General features: G+C 39.0%; 1 protein-coding gene across 3 annotated transcripts in view; it reads right to left on the bottom strand.

Annotated features, from left to right (window-relative positions):
* LOC124145050 (F-box only protein 10-like) overlaps nucleotides 1-9,207 on the bottom strand; it is a 34,946-nt gene extending 25,739 nt beyond the window's left edge. For 2 of the 3 annotated variants that reach the window (XM_046514709.2, XM_048398897.1), the window contains exons 1-3: nucleotides 9,089-9,207; nucleotides 5,938-6,781; nucleotides 3,045-3,933 (exon numbers count right to left, since the gene is read on the bottom strand). In XM_046514709.2, coding sequence (XP_046370665.2) covers nucleotides 3,045-3,933; nucleotides 5,938-6,570 — 1,522 coding nt within the window. In that variant the 5' untranslated portion in view covers nucleotides 6,571-6,781; nucleotides 9,089-9,207. The remainder of the gene's footprint in view (nucleotides 1-3,044; nucleotides 3,934-5,937; nucleotides 6,782-9,088) is intronic. The other variant, XM_048398899.1, reaches the window with a different exon arrangement.
* Between the last annotated feature and the right edge of the window lie 7,840 nt (nucleotides 9,208-17,047).

The raw sequence follows: 17,047 nt of genomic DNA, 5'->3' as shown, positions 1-17,047 counted from the left end.
TCCAAATATGAAGACAATCCAGTGTTTAGTTCTTGAGATATCACGGCAACAAACAGGTGGGACGTACGGACGGACGTACGGACGGACGGACGTACGGACGGTCGTGAATACTATATCCCCCACTTCGCGCTTTCGCGCGGCGGGGGATAATTAGGGAATCAAACCCAGGCCTTTCTCATGGCAAGCTTCAACGACTAGGCTACCCCACTGCTCTCTTTTGAAATATACTGCTATATTAACATTAATAACAATAAAAGCTGGACTTAGACCACTAGATGCCAGTGAATATGACCCCCTGCAATACATCTATGACCCTCTGCAATACATCTATGACCCTCTGTAATACATCTATGACCTCTGCAATACATCTATGACTCCCTGCAATACATCCATGACCCTCTGTAATACATCTATGACCCTCTGCAATACATCTATGACTCCCTGCAATACATCTATGACCCTCTGTAATACATCCATGACCCTCTGTAATACATCTATGACCCTCTGTAATACATCTATGACCCTCTGCAATACATCTATGACTCCCTGCAATACATCTATGACCCTCTGCAATACATCTATGACCCTCTGTAATACATCTATGACCCTCTGCAATACATCTATGACTCCCTGCAATACATCTATGACCCTCTGTAATACATCTATGATCCTCTGCAATACATCTATGACTCCCTGCAATACATCTATGACCCTCTGCAATACATCTATGACTCTCTGCAATACATCTGAGCCTCTGCAATACATCTATGACCCTCTGCAATATATCTATGACTCCCTGCAATACATCTATGACTCCCTGCAATACATCTATGACCCTCTGCAATACATCTATGACTCCCTGCAATACATATATGACTCCCTGCAATACATCTTTGACCCCCTGCAATACATCTATAACATCAATCATTATACATGTGTGTATATAACATCTGTCAAAATCCATGTGTTTATATAACATCTATCCTTGTCCATGTGTATATAACATCTGACATTGTCCATGTATGTGTATAACATCTGTCATTATCCCTGTGTGTATATAACATCTTTCCTTGTCCATGTATATATATAACATCTATCCTTGTCCATGTGTATATAACATCTTTCCTTGTCCATGTATATATATAGCATCTATCCTTGTCCATGTATATATAACATCTGACATTGTCCATGTATGTGTATAACATCTGTCACTATCCATGTGTTTATATAACATCTATTATTGTCCATGTCTCTATATAACATCTGTCACTATCCATGTGTGTATATAACATCTTTCCTTGTCCATGTGTATATAACATCTGACATTGTCCATGTATGTGTATAACATGTCACTATCCCTGTGTGTATATAACATCTATTATTGTCCATGTGTCTATATAACATCTGTCACTATCCATGTGTGTATATAACATCTTTCCTTGTCCATGTATGTATATAACATCTATCCTTGTCCATGTGTATATAACATCTGACATTGTCCATGTATGTGTATAACATCTGTCATTATCCCTGTGAGTATATAACATCTTTCCTTGTCCATGTATGTATATAGCATCTATCCTTGTCCATGTGTATATAACATCTGACATTGTCCATGTATGTGTATAACATCTGTCATTATCCCTGTGTGTATATAACATCTTTCCTTGTCCATGTATGTATATAGCATCTATCCTTGTCCATGTGTATATAACATCTGACATTGTCCATGTATGTGTATAACATCTGTCATTATCCCTGTGTGTATATAACATCTTTCCTTGTCCATGTATGTATATAGCATCTATCCTTGTCCATGTGTATATAACATCTGTTATTGTCCATGTATGTGTATATCATCTGTCATTATCCCTGTGTGTATATAACATCTTTCCTTGTCCATGTATGTATATAGCATCTATCCTTGTCCATGTGTATATAACATCTGACATTGTCCATGTATGTGTATAACATGTCATTATCCCTGTGTGTATATAACATCTTTCCTTGTCTATGTATGTATATAGCATCTATCCTTGTCCATGTGTATATAACATCTGTTATTGTCCATGTATGTGTATATCATCTGTCATTATCCCTGTGTGTATATAACATCTTTCCTTGTCCATGTATGTATATAGCATCTATCCTTGTCCATGTGTATATAACATCTGACATTGTCCATGTATGTGTATAACATCTGTCATTATCCCTGTGAGTATATAACATCTTTCCTTGTCCATGTATATATATAGCATCTATCCTTGTCCATGTGTATATAACATCTGACATTGTCCATGTATGTACTGTAAACAACGGTTATAACAAACTTAAATGGATAACTTATTTGAGTTTGATATATCTGTAGTTTGCTAGAAGCATAAATAGAGCATATATACAGCAAATCGCCGGGACCAAAAGACAGTTCGTTATATCTGTCAGTTTGTTATAATGGTGTCCGTTATAAATATAGTTTACTGTATATAACATCTATCCTTGTCCATGCAAAGGTAAAAAATTGACCTTTTGTACCATAACTACATAACCTACTCAAAGCTATTTCCCAAATCAATAAAAACATTTTAATTACGAATTTACTCAGTTTCCAACATGCAGAGACATTCACTGATGAAGCAATACAGTGTAATGATGCTACTCAACAAGGTTGCAATGCCGTGACGTCAAAGTTAAGAGAAAATAGCTGCACTACATTATTTGTCATTTGTTGGAAACAGTACATGCAGGGATTTATTTAGGAGTCACTGAACGAACTGCCCTTGCCAGGCAAATTGGGAAAATGGTTACATTAAAGGGACACCACCCCATATCTGTATCATTGACAGGACATACTTATGCCAGAAACATAAATTTCTCAGGATAAAAAGTATGATAATTCATTTTCGTTAGTTTGTATTTACATTAATAATCTCAACCAAATTAGCAAAATCATGATCGTCACCAAATACACATATACAGTTTTTCGAAGTTCAAGATGTTTACCACAGTTTACTATGAAAGTTTCAATCAGCATCAGGTGACCTCACCTGGTGAACTTGATCTTGCAGAGTCAAGGTCATCAAGGAAAGACAAGCTGTCCTCACTGTCAAATGACAATCTTGAGTGAAGACTCCTCCCGCTGTCTGGGCGTGGCTCATTTTCATTGTTGCCTTCATTCAAATCTAAATGTGGTACTTGTATAGCTGCCGCCTCTGCATTACCTGCCCCTTCTCGAGCCTCATTTTCATGTCCCCTAGCCTCATTTCCATTGGCTGCAGCCTCTACATGAACACTTGCAGCCTCATTCTGATTTTGGATGGGATCTTGCATCACAACTTCTGCTGTTGCCTGTAAGTTGGCATTGGAATGATTAGAGTTTGAAATGGATTCATGTTGATGAAAGGCAAACCCTTGAGTATTGGATGAGTTTTGATTGTCAATAATGTTGGGTACATCAGCCCCATCACTGACAAGCCTTGGGCAAGGAATGTGGTGGGATGGTTCCAGCGAATCACTACATGATGTTCCTGATTGGTCATTATGATCATGGGATGCTGAGTCTGAACTGTGATTGGCCAGATGTGCTGAAGATGCTGTCATGGAATGCATGGTTGATGCATGCGACTCGCTAGTTTTCATGGTAATGAGTGATTGTCTCCTTTGACGCCGATTCTGTGAAAATATTGAATTCATGCGTGATCGCAGATATGAGTAAGTCCAGTTTTTCTCATCCTTTGAATATCCCTCAACAATGATGTCTGCTGTGTCACTCTGTGAAAACTCACAGTTTTCAATAACACTAACATTCATATGTTGTAGAATTATGGTGGCATGGCGGAATGTGCAGAATCTGATGTGACATGTCCCTGGGTTCTGTGCGTACACCATACCGTCCTCCAATATGCAGTTGTCCAACTGCAGGTAACCAGCACGAATCTAAAAGCAAAGCAGTCAACATGATGACACAGCTAATGGTTGACACAAGTCAAATTTTTCATCATCTATTCAAATGTTGATGAATAAAAGTACTGTATTCGACATAATAAGCGCCCTGCTCTAATAAGCGCACACAGCGATATTTGCTAATATCTTGCATGGCTAGTGAACAATCCCAATTAGCACCCCTTCCGATTGATTAATGTACACAAGACTTATTTATTCGTGTATAATACGCATTCGTGTGTTATATGCACCCTTAATTATGGGCAATTACATTCTGGAAAAATATATCTGTCGTGTATAATACACACAGACTTTTCTCTTGTATCATTCAGGCTGTCAGCATTAACCACGGAATTTACGTTCTTTCAACTCACCTAAACTTTATTCTAATAAGAGCCCACTATTTCTAATTTTGAAAGCGCCCTGGGCGTTTATAAGGTCGAATACGGTAACCATAATAAAGTATGGGAATGTTTCTTTTCTTAATTTGTACCATCTAAATCAAAACTAAAAGCATACTCAAAGCTGTATAAATTAATAAGATGGAATAATGATGGATGCTGCATCCCCACAAATTTCTGTAACTGGAGATTTTAAGACCACTAATTCCTCAGTTTTTAATGGTTTAAGTATAAGGGATTACTCATGTGCACATTTATTTGAGGGACCCATTAATGTGGGTATTGACATTGTTGATTCCCTTTTGGTTGGTTTGTTTGTTGTTTAATGCCGCACTCAGCAATATTCCAGCTATATGGCGGCAGTCTGTAAATAATCGAGTCTGGACCAGACAATCCAGTGATTGACATCATGAGCATCGATCCACGCAATTGGGATACGATGACATGTATCATCAACCAAGTCAGCGTGCCTGACCACCGATCCCGTAAGTTGCCTCTTACGGCAAACATGGGTTGCTGAAGACCTATTCTAACCCTGATCTTCACAGGTCAATTCCCTTTTTGATGAGTGGTTTGCCTTTGTGTGGCTCTTCACTAGAGTTATCTGTACTTTTGAGAGTTTTCTCCCTTTTTTTAGTACAACATGGTCTGTCTTACAATTTCAATGTATTCATCATATCTGTTCATGCCATGTATTTTTGTCAAGATGTAAAATGGAACCAGTATGGAAAAATATTTGCACTCATGTGATTCACCAGATTTCTACAGTACAGTCGATACAACAAATTACTTAAAAAGTTAAGTGTTTTACTTACAAATTGCAAATAAAACCAAATCAATCTCATTAAAATCAGATCTTAGTTCTTGCTACCGCTAAACAAAGATCTGAGGACATCCCATTACGGGTCACGTCAGAACGACCTTTCGCGAACTTTGACTGACCACTGAAATGACTAACAAGAAGTCGACATCAGCCAATTAGAAAGCAGCTTTCTCAAGCTTTACGGCACTCGTTTCAACCTGGCGACTTCCATTTCAGACTACGCTTGAAAAATATCTTGACATAGTTCTTGATCAAAATTTTGAAAACTGAACAAACAACCATTCCAGAATGTCTAATATATGGTTGACATTGTATGGCAGTGCTTCCCACATACTGTGCAACGCCTCCTCCGTTCAAATGTTTATCCCACGGAAGCGAGAGATAGACGATAATGTTGACAGAATCAGTCCTACGGGCCGTAACTGTCATTCAGAATACCCTGTGTTAACGTTTTCGAGGTTGCATGAATCGATGATTGGAAAACACATTCCGATTGTCACTTTCATGATCTGGTAAGCGACGCTTTGATTGGTCAGATGAAAGGTCGTTCTGAAATGACCCGTAATGGGATGTTCTCAGATCTTTGTATAGTGATAGCGAGGACTAAGATCTGATTTTAATGAGATTGATACCAAATATGCATGCCATGGAAATCATTATTGTACCATGTCTACTAGGCGTTAAAGTTGATTAATTACCATCAGCATGAACTTTTCATGACTTTTGATCAATCCAAAGATCAACGAGGTCGGGCGACATCAATTACATTCTTACCTTGAGAATAAATGTTGTGAACCACGGTGCTCTCAACACAAGATTGCTCAGACGTCCTGTCATGGCAACTTGTTCTATACACACCACAAGGATAACGCTGCCAAGTTCTCCCACGCCTACCAACTCAAAGGGAATTTTGGATGTCATCTCAAACTGTTCATCATAGATACCAGGATACACCTCTATTCGATCAAAGTCATTGGCCACAGAAAGAGCACTTTTTAAAGAAGAATGCTCTTTCCCACGTCCAACTCGAATAATTTTTCTATCTTTTTTCCGTTTAAGAACATATAGACAGCTGCTGTGACTGAGATCTCGTGAGCACTGTGACCATTGCCTTGTTGACAGGTACTGGTCATGATAAGCTTGTTTCCAAGATGGCGGCTCGGAATGAATGTTCAGTGGCCAGAAAGGATGCTTCCAGTCTTCACACTTGAGGTACAGTTCCTTCCATCTTGATCCATCTAAACTAAGGATAAGATCATTCCAGGTCTTACTCACACAGCACCCTCGACACAGTTCAGCAGCGTTAAGATATGAAAGTATCATCTGCCATATTTCCCATGGGAGACCACTCTTGTCTCCTGGCAGCACCTTGCTCATTGTGTCAGTTTTCACTGTAGTAGTAGACATTTTTAATTCTTGCTAGGCCCTTGAAATGAAACAATGACACCAATTCAAAAGTAGGACTTGAGTTGGATATTTTCTTCTGCTGTGCATGCTATTGACATGTTGGGTCAGTTCATATTCTATGCATGAATAATTTTGGTCACTTTCTCTCGAATCTGTTTCCCTTGATGTCATGGTAATGATCTTAATTTCTTTGCCCATTCTATTTCAGGATCTGAAATACAGTAAGGGAAGACATGACAATAGACATGTACACCTTAAGATCAAAATCAACAAACTCATGCGTGAGTGAGTGAGTTTGATTTTATGCTGCTTTTAGCAATATTCCAGCAATATCACGGCAGGGGGACACCAGAAATGGGCTTCACACATTGTACCCATGTCGGGAATCAAACCCAGATCATGACGAGGAAATGCTTTAACCACAAAGCTACCCGACTGCCCCAACAAACACCAGAATATCTCACTGTTACTAATCACTTTGGATAAACCAGAATTAATGTATGAATTACAACTCATATTCCCTGATTTGCTACAACAAAAATGAAACACATTGTAAGATTTATGGGGTTTCTTAGAACACTTCACCATCATGGCACAGAGGTCACTTTGGGTCACAATTCAGCGATACTATCACAACTGAATAACCAATAACCGGCAGCTAATATCTCATTTAACAATCAGCGTATAATAACTAGTGTGCGATGTTTCACTTGAGAAGTATAAATATTCACTTTAAACCAACAAGTTTCTCAAAAAAATGTTTACCTCAAAATATTGCTTTGAATGTGAGTACACCATAACCGTGTATTACAGAGACAATTTACTGCAACTGAATATATCACAATTCGGGAGTACAGCTATTTTCACTTTTTTGTATTTATTTCAATTAGTGCTGCCATTGCCAGACTGAAGCTATGCTATAAATGAAACAATCGAATTACCTCACACTTTACAAACGGGACCATGGCAAATAATTAGTGCTTGTTTACTTAGTGATTAGCACCCGATTGTTTACCTTGAAGTACAAACGTGGTACCCATTTTCTCCCGCGTAAAAGTGAAGCATGATAAAGGTTGTATGGATTTAGCTCAAATTACATACCCTATTCGACGTAATAAGCGCCCACGGCGATATTTGCTAATATATTGGCACGTGAACAATCCCAATGAGCACCCCTTCCGATTGATCAATGTAAACAAGACTTATTCATTCGCATATAATATGCACTCCTGTGTTATATGCACCATTAATTATGGGCAATTAAATTCTGGAAAAATATATCTGCCGTACATAAACATTTCAGGCTGTCAGCATAAACCACGAGATTTAATCTCTCAACTCTGGTTATTTTTCTCCAAAATAATATTTTAATAAGAGCCCCCTATTTCTAATTTTGAGAGCGCCCTTGGCACATATTACGTCGAATACGGTATATTATTTGTGTTCACTGAAGTGAGATAGCTAACTGAAACTCACAACTAACCATAAAGCTTGTAATAGGGTGTTGTAATGGCATGGGGTACTTAGCCCTAGGGACCGTGAAGGGGGTTTGATTGGAAAGCAGGTCCAAGGGCTCAAGATAGAATTTGGGGTAACCTACCCTCACCCTTACAGTAACACAACCAGCTAGGGTTGGGACAAGTCCAAATTTACTACCCTGGTACCCACCCCTCTATTACCCGACCCTACTGGGTATCCGCTGTAGGTCTCAAGAGATGGTTACCAATTGTCCGATTGAGAATAGTTTGACCATAGCCCTGGACAAAATGTATTTAGATACATGTATAAAACGATCTGGTCATGCATACCTAGAGGTTGACTGAAGTCTAATCTTTATTCAAACAAATAAAAGTCAGATGGAATGTGTGCATAGTCAGAGAGGACTGCGACCAGTGACTTGTAGTGTAACTATGGAGTTCCAGAAATGTTTTGTCCTTAAACAATATATCATGTGACTAACTACAGGTCCGGGTAGTCCTGTGGGTACCCGGGTCCTACTCAGGACCCACCCGACCAGAGTACCCCATCCCACCCCATGCAACAACCAGCTAAACCTATTAGGGTTGAAGAGGGAGCTAGAGCAATCAAGACTATAAGCTATGGCTGTTAAACAGAAGTGTTGCCAACAACTTATATATATTACAGACTGATCATGTACTGTCAGGTCAGAGACCAAATCGGTATATGGTCTCTGGTCAGGTTATGATACACCGATCCGTGTTTGTGCATGACCTTATAAAAGCCAGTGTTAAAGTGTTGGTTTTAAAATATCTGAAAGCCTCATTTACGTTTCCAAAATCAAGCACTAATTGCATGTTGTTTTCTTCCCATTAGGGAATGAGATATATACCCATTGGGGTAAAACAGAAAGATCGGTATCAGCGCATTTAAGGTATCCCAGACCGATGTCAGTGTTAAACAGTCACGGCCGCCTACAGAAATCAACTCCCGAAGCAGTGATCTAAATCAGATAGCTCACAATCGACTCGATCTAGTCAACAAATTCGTTACGACATACATTACATTATATGTGGGTAGTGACATATCAGAACATATCCGTGAGCTTGATTTGTCGATAGCGCAGTTTGATGCATCCGACCGTCACCTCGTAAACATAAACAACCTCGGAAAGCTTCAGTAACTACTTCCGGGTCACGTGACAGCAAGTGCTTCCTCGCAGTTATATAATAAAAATGCACGGGCTGCAATAAATATTTGTTACGCGTGCCTCATAGCTTGTGAAACAAAATTATGATAATACTTCTTTTTATGAGTCACCTTCTTCTTCCATGAGTGGAATTTTCAGGTTCCAAAAGGTTGTGGAGGCACTGATACTGCTATATTCCTATCAACAACTTTTATATTCTTTTGTATTTTTTAAAGGCGTCTGTTGTCACAGGTGTTTCGGGGCAAATTTTGCTCCTTTCAGCCAAAAAGTGTTTATTATAAACGTTGCTCTACAGAGATGATAATGTCATAATTATAAACAATATATGCATATAAAGAGAGATATATAGTCTACTATGTACGTATAATAAAATATCCGTATGTCCTTACCACAAGTTATACATTTTTCAGATCAATTGATTATAAAAGAAATACATTGAGCCTTTTAATTTAAAAGGAAAATAACGGTTTAAAGGAGGGCAACTGAATTGCCCTGTGTGACTAAAGAGTGTCTACTACAGCTGTTGACACAACTACCGACACCCTTACAAGGGCCTTGAACATAGAAGTAATTGTTGTCTACGAAGATAAAAAAAAAGGGTCTTGCTCTACAAATGGATGTTTTCGCAAGAATAGTGTAAGTCTATGTGACATGGAGTCACGATCGTCTTCGCACCAAAGATTGCTATTTTTGGAACGGGACCGGGCGGCAGTGAAAAGGAATGCTGAACAAAGTATGAGATTTGAGAGAAATGCGAATCGGCGTTTGTTTGTTGTTTAACGCCGCACTCAGCAATATTCCAGCTATATGACGGCAGTCTGTGGGACATAATCTCGATGTCAGTGTTGATTTTGTTGATGGTTCTGTACTGCTGGACGGTTCAGAAGTGAGTGTCAACCAAGCGAAGTGCCATATCAAATCGGCCCAGTTTTTAAAGGAGAGGCTATCTGGGCGACCACTGCATCGAGTTTACGTGCAGTGTGTGGAGAAGATCAGCAACCCGGCAGAGTCCTTCGCTTGGATGAAGTCGACTGGCCTGAAAAGTGAAACATAAGGCTTTCAGTTTGTTGCTCAGGACCGGTCACTTCCAACCCGAAACCGTCAATGTGTGATTTTGTATCAAAATGTAAATATGAAATGTAGATTATGCAATTAATTTAATGAGACTGTCCAACACATTGTCAGTGGATGCCAAGCTTTGGCACAAACACAGTATCTTGAGTGACATGATGGTGTAGCTCGATCAGTTTATTACTGTCTTCGCCATGCTTGTGGTTTTGACACAAAGGTCCATCCATGGTACGACCCAGAATATGTAGAGGGCGTCATGGAAAATGATAAATACAAAATTCTTTGGAATGGGCCCCTCTACAGCCTGAGACGTATCCAGGCCAACACACCTGATCTTGTCCTTATTGATATCTCCAATGAAATCATTTATATTATAGATATTTCTTTCCCTTTTGACACTAATGTGATCGACAAGATTGAGGAAAAACATGGCAAATATGCGGACCTCGTATTCGAAATGTCACGCTTGCATCCCAAGTACCAAGTTGTCAGACTCCCCATTGTTCTCGGTGCCTTAGGTTTGGTACCTACCAATCTGTTGACTGACAGAGTACCCGGGTTTGCTACCAGGAATTGCAGACCTTCTGACAATCTGGGTACTGCAGAAGGTTGCAGTGTTGGGGAGTCTTCACATTCTCCGAAAAGTTCTGAGTGAGAAGTCCCATTCGCTGTCTGGGCTGCGTGTAGAGGGGGCAATGACCCTGAGCTGATGATGAGCCTCACTCTCCTACCCAGAGTTCCATGCGGCCGGCAGCCAGCTAGCATAGTACCTCTGCCACAGGCCAGCGCCATGTGACGATTCGTCACATCTTTCACAGTTCATTCAAGATATTGCATATGCTTTTCATCCGTTTCATGTTTGACAAGTCTACACATTTTCATAAACAAATGTCAAAGAATCGTTAACTTTCATTGAGAAAGTATGCAAATACGTAAAAATCTACTTGTTTTTGCGTAGTTATCCTATGTTTACATTGGTTGTACGGCTCCACGTGCTGTCATCGAAGCCCAACGGAGAGCTAGCGACACGGTCACTTTGATGCATAAATATATATTGTCATGCAACTCACTGTCGCATTTGTAGTAGCATATCTATATAGTTATGCAAAACAATATGTAAAGCGCCCCCAAATGCTTGCATTAGTCCGTTCTATACTGATTTCTGAAAAAGCGCGTTTGTTTACAAACAAGAGAAAAGTCCGGTCACGTGATATGCAAATTAGCCTGTGGCAGTGGTGTTATGCTGAGTCACCACTGCGACGGAGTGTGGATGAGCCTAACCAGCTTGACTGTGCCAGGATCACCCAAACCCTCTTTGCTGCATTTTTTATTTTAATCTGTAAATAATAATACTAAAAATTTGTGTTGTATCTATTTTTCAATGAAAGTTAATTGATTGAACGGACTTCAATTCCTCAGTTCAGATAATTTGGCCATCACGGGTTTCTTTGGTCTGGGCTACAGGTCCTGACTTTATCTTGGACCCGCTAGGTTTTTATGACTGTTGTGCTAGATAGATTTGTCACATACCGATATACATAGACATTTAATCCAACTTTTTTTCAGTGTGACCAGGGATTTGTACCTAGGATTCCAGACTAAGTGCTTTTGGTGGGCAAATTGGAGAAGATGATTTGTTCAATACTATTTATCTTTAATTTTCCTAAATTCAGAGGTATTTTGACATTGCATACCAATGTTACACGTTTTTATCATGAAATGTAAATTTTAACTTACATTCACAGCAGAATTAGGGTTGAATATGGACTTCTTGGTAGGTCTGTAGTCCTCGCCACTTGAAACAGAATCGCCAAATATCGCGATGATTAATTAACGAAGATAGATGCACGTGTGCTAGTACTTATAAAGTCAAAACAAGCCTCTCCGTCGATAAGGAATATAACTTGACAGTAAAAAAAAAATTTCAAGAAATATGAATTTTGTGAAACAGACGACAGTTCCCTTTCAGATGTTATAACTGAGTAAGAAATATTAACAGCAATTTACAGTCTTAAGTTAATCCCCAGGAGATGATAGGACACCAGATGAATTGGTCAAATGTATTAAGTCTGTAGTGTTACCCCATTTATATTTATTGCATAATAAGATACTTTATCAATGTTACTTTCCGAAAGCGTGATTATTTTAACAACTATAAATGAGAAAGGTAAAAAGGATGGTCGTCATAACAACAGAGGCATATCTCTACCTGTTTCAGTTTCAGTTTCAAGTTGCTTAACGGCGCACTCAGCAATATTGCAGCTGTATGACGGTGGTCTGTAAAAAATCGAGTCTGGACCAGACAATCCGATGATTAACATCATAAACATCGATCCACGCAATTGGGATACGATGACATGCATCAACCAAATCAGCGAGCCTGGCCACCCAATCCCGTTAGTCGCCTCTTACGCGACAAGCATAGTCGCCTTTCACTCATCTCTACTAAATACGCTTGGTAAGATCTTTGAATGTATTTTTAATAAAAGACTAGATAAATTTGCAGAATCAAGACAACTTATTGGAGAACCACTATTAATGATATATTTATTTTGCAAGCTCTTGTACAGAAGTATCCGGCTACACGTAAGAAAGGGAAACTTTATTCATTGATTATAAAAATAGAAGCATTTCTTATGGTAAATAGAAATGTTATTATTTGTGCATATAAAGAATGGGTATACATGGCTATTTCTATAAACATGCTAAAAGTATGTATGAACATGTTAAATATGCAGTTATCATTGGTGGGGGTAGTAAATTGTTAGATTATGTTTCATGTACAGCTGGAGTTCGTCAAGGATGTACACTCAACCCTCTATTGTTCTCATTATTGATTAATGAATTTGTTGAACTAGCTAATAATACATTGGATGATGGTATTTTTGTATCTGAATATATGTTGAATATAATTGCAGTGTTATTTGCCGATGACCTTATATTGGTATAGATACTGCTATCAAATTACAAAAGCGTTTAAATCTTCTATCAGAGTATTCTTATAAATGGGGAATGGAGATCAATATTTCCAATTCAAAGATAATTGTGGCCATATTTCGCTGTTTGAAAAATGGAGTTAAAATAATTATAACGTCTTGATGATTTTAGTTCTTATAAGTACCTTGGGTTAATGGTCACCCCAATAATAATGTGGACACAGTGTGTAAATATAGTTTTCGAGCAAGAGAATAAAAACCTTAATGCACATAATATCTCTAATTAGGATATATCATGTTTCTATAAAGGACTCATTTCAAATGTTTGACAGGAAAATTGTACCAATACTTATATATAGTAGTGAAATATGGGGATTTAATGAGAGAAAGTGTAGAAAAAGTTCATATTTTACATACCAGTAAAGGTGCACCAAATCCTGTTACATATGGATATTCTGGCCGACTTCCACTTTTTGTTAAATACTATGTGAGTTTTATAAAATTCAGGGTCCGAATAATTTCTATGTGCAATGATAGATATATTTACGAGAGTTATAATGTTACAAAATACATGGGATTAGATGCCGTCCGAATCGGGCCACTTATGTTAGAAGAAATCTTCTTCACAAATATGGCTTTGGTTATAGCAAGAAGTAGGAAATTGTGATACGTTTGTTGAGTCATTTCGGCAACATGTTGTAGATTTGCTGAAGAAGACTGGCATGCCTCGATGTGTGACCGTTAATCTCCTGAATTCTACTATTTATGTACTTTTAGTTTTTAATGTGAACTGTATTAAGGAAATATTAGCTCTGTATCTTTGTTAAAATTAAATCATATATGAATTATCTTTCGAAAAGGTAAATGGGAATTATATGATCCTGAAGTCTTTTTGGTAATAGAAGATGAATCTTATGTAGTAGAATGTATTTTGTACCTGCAAGAATATGCAACTAATTTTAACTCTCAACTAATTATAATTCTATAACGGGTGCAGCGAACATATGTACATCTTCAAATTCACGAAAAGTGCTTAATTTGTCAAATTCTTTGTATCACAGGAGATATCAAGATGCAACTATAAATTTTAGATATATGTAATATACTATGGGTCAGTGAGTGAGTATGGTTTTACGCCGCTTTTAGCAATATTCCAGCAATACCACGGCAGGGGACACCAGAAATGGGCTTCACACACTGTACCCATGTCGGGAATCGAACCCGTTTTTTCAACGCGACGAGCGAACACTTAAACCACTGTAATGACCTATTGGCATCTTGACTTCCAAGTTTGGTTTTGTCCCCGTGTCAATGATGAGGTTAGACCAGTTGTGGTTACATAACCCCTGACCCGTGAAGATCCGGGGTAGAATAGGTCTTCAGCAACCCATGCTTGTCGTAAGAGGCGACTATGCTTGTCGTAAGAGGCGACTAACGGGATCGGGTTGATGCATGTCATCGTATCCCAATTGCGTGGATCGATGCTCATGATGTCAAACACTGATTAGTCTTGTCCAGATTATTTACAGACCGCCGTCATATAGCCGGAATATTGCTGAGTGCGGCGTTAAACAACAAACATACATAACCCCTGTACCTATTTTGGGCTGAAGTTCTAATGGGAGTAAACCTAGGTCTCCGTGACTATGAGAGTAAATACGGTGAATGGTGAATAAGAGCGATTTGTAGCAATGTCACAGTTTTATCACGACGAGTATGGTCTAGACGAACCAGTGGTCAACAGCAAGAGCAAAGTTCCACGTCGCCGAAAATGATGGCACGCATCCAGGCACACATATTGACAACTTGCACTTCATAAGTTGTCTCTTACGACACTCGTCTGATGCCGAGAACCTCTTCATCCTCTATATCCAAATGTGTGTGTGTGTGTGTGTGTGTGCGTGCGTGCGCGCACGGTGGGTTAGCCTAAGTGGTTAAAGGGGAAGTGTACACGCAAAAATCACTTTCTTTCTTTTTCTAAACAAAACGCAATTTTAGAATTAGTTAGTATCTGTGTTTAACTCATTTTTTTCACAGTGAAAGTAGGAAGCTCACAATAGTGTTAAAATGATATGCCGTTATGAAGCCTTCGTTTTACGAGCGAAATAGGCCTGAGTTATCCCCCTTAGATTATGACGTAATTGGTGCCAATTCAACTGGGTCCCTGTCTATTCTCAACACAAAAGATATCAAGGACCAGTTTGCGGTAAAACAACATGGTCTACGACACACTCGGCGCAGTGGTGACTCAGCATAACACAATTCTGGCTGGCATCTGAGACGCTAGAATCACAAAACTGTACCTACACCACGTGAAGCGGCTCTAACAAAGCATGATGACGTCATAATGTTTATCAATTGGCACCAATGACGTCATATTGCAAGGGGCATAAGCCATGGTGTTATTGTTATGGAAATAGAACACTTGGTAAATGTAAAAAATATAAATCGTTTTAATGCAAAAAATATGTTAATTAAATTTGATGTTTTTATATTTTTGTCTATGACACTTCTGTGTTAACACTTTTAATGTGGAAAAAGTACAAGAAAAATTGGTTCATTTCCGTGTGAACTTGCCCTTTAAAGCGTTGGCTCGTCACACTGAAGACTTGGATTAATTCGAATCCCCACATGGGTACAATGTATGAAGCCCATTTCCCGGTGTCCCCCGTCGTGATATTGCGTTTTATTGCTAAAAGCTTCGTAAAAGTACGGAAGCCTTTAAGGGCTATTTGTTTTTGTTTTTTTGTTTTTTCGATACTATGTTGAAATTTCAAGAGACCAAGTTGAAATTTCAAGATATTATCTTGAAATTTGAACTTAGTGTGTATCTTGAAATATTAAGTTAGTATCTTGAAATATTAAGTTAGTATCTTAGTACCAATTTCAACTTAGTATCTTGAAATTCAACTTATGTATCTTGAAAATTCAACTTAGTATCTTATAATTTCAACTTAGTATCTTGAAATTTCAACTTAGTATGTATCTTGAAATGTCAACTTATTATCTTGTAGATAACCCTGTAGATATAGAGGATGGGAACCGCTTCTGCTCTGGAATAATTCACTACGTGTTGTATTAGTGAGTGCGTATAGTTTTACGCCGCTTTAGCAATATTCCAGCAATATCACGGCGGGGGACACCAGAAACGGGCTTCACACATTGTACCCATGTCGGGAATAGAACCCGGGTCTTCGGCGTGACGAGCCAACGCTTTAACCACTAGGCTACCCGACCGCCCCGTTTTAACATAACTTTGATGTTAGCCTTGTTTTTGGATTAAACAGCGCTGATGACGATACCTTTTAGTCACACATCACACCACTGACCTTGTCAAGTACAACACGCGGGGCGGCGGGGTTGCACAGGGGTTAAAGAGTTCGCTCGTCACGCCGCAAGCCTGGGTTCGATTCTTCACATGGGTACAATGTGTGAAGCCCATGTCTGGTGCTAAAAGCAGCGTACAACTATACTCACTCACTCACTTTGTTAAAGCGCACGGGGTTTCTACAATTTCAGTTGTTTTAACTTGTAGTTATAACACTGAAGTCACGTGTATAGAAAGGGAATTCCACCGCGACGTATGATTACTTTAGGTCTTTCAATCTTCGGGTATTGTTCGATGGCTTCTTTAATACCGTGTTTGCGGGTTCGCTGTTGAAACACATACCTGCATGGTCCCCGGGACGATCAGGGGGGAAATGGATCCAGCGACCCGTCCAAAGGCGACTAACGGGATCGAGTGTTCAGGGTCGCTGACTTGGTTGATGCACGTCGTCGTATACAACTTGCTCAAGATGCT

This window comes from Haliotis rufescens, unplaced genomic scaffold (assembly GCF_023055435.1).
Source record: "Haliotis rufescens isolate VD_foot unplaced genomic scaffold, xgHalRufe1.0.p SCAF_1, whole genome shotgun sequence".
Taxonomy (NCBI): domain Eukaryota; kingdom Metazoa; phylum Mollusca; class Gastropoda; order Lepetellida; family Haliotidae; genus Haliotis; species Haliotis rufescens.
This window is presented reverse-complemented; position numbering and strand designations above follow the sequence as displayed.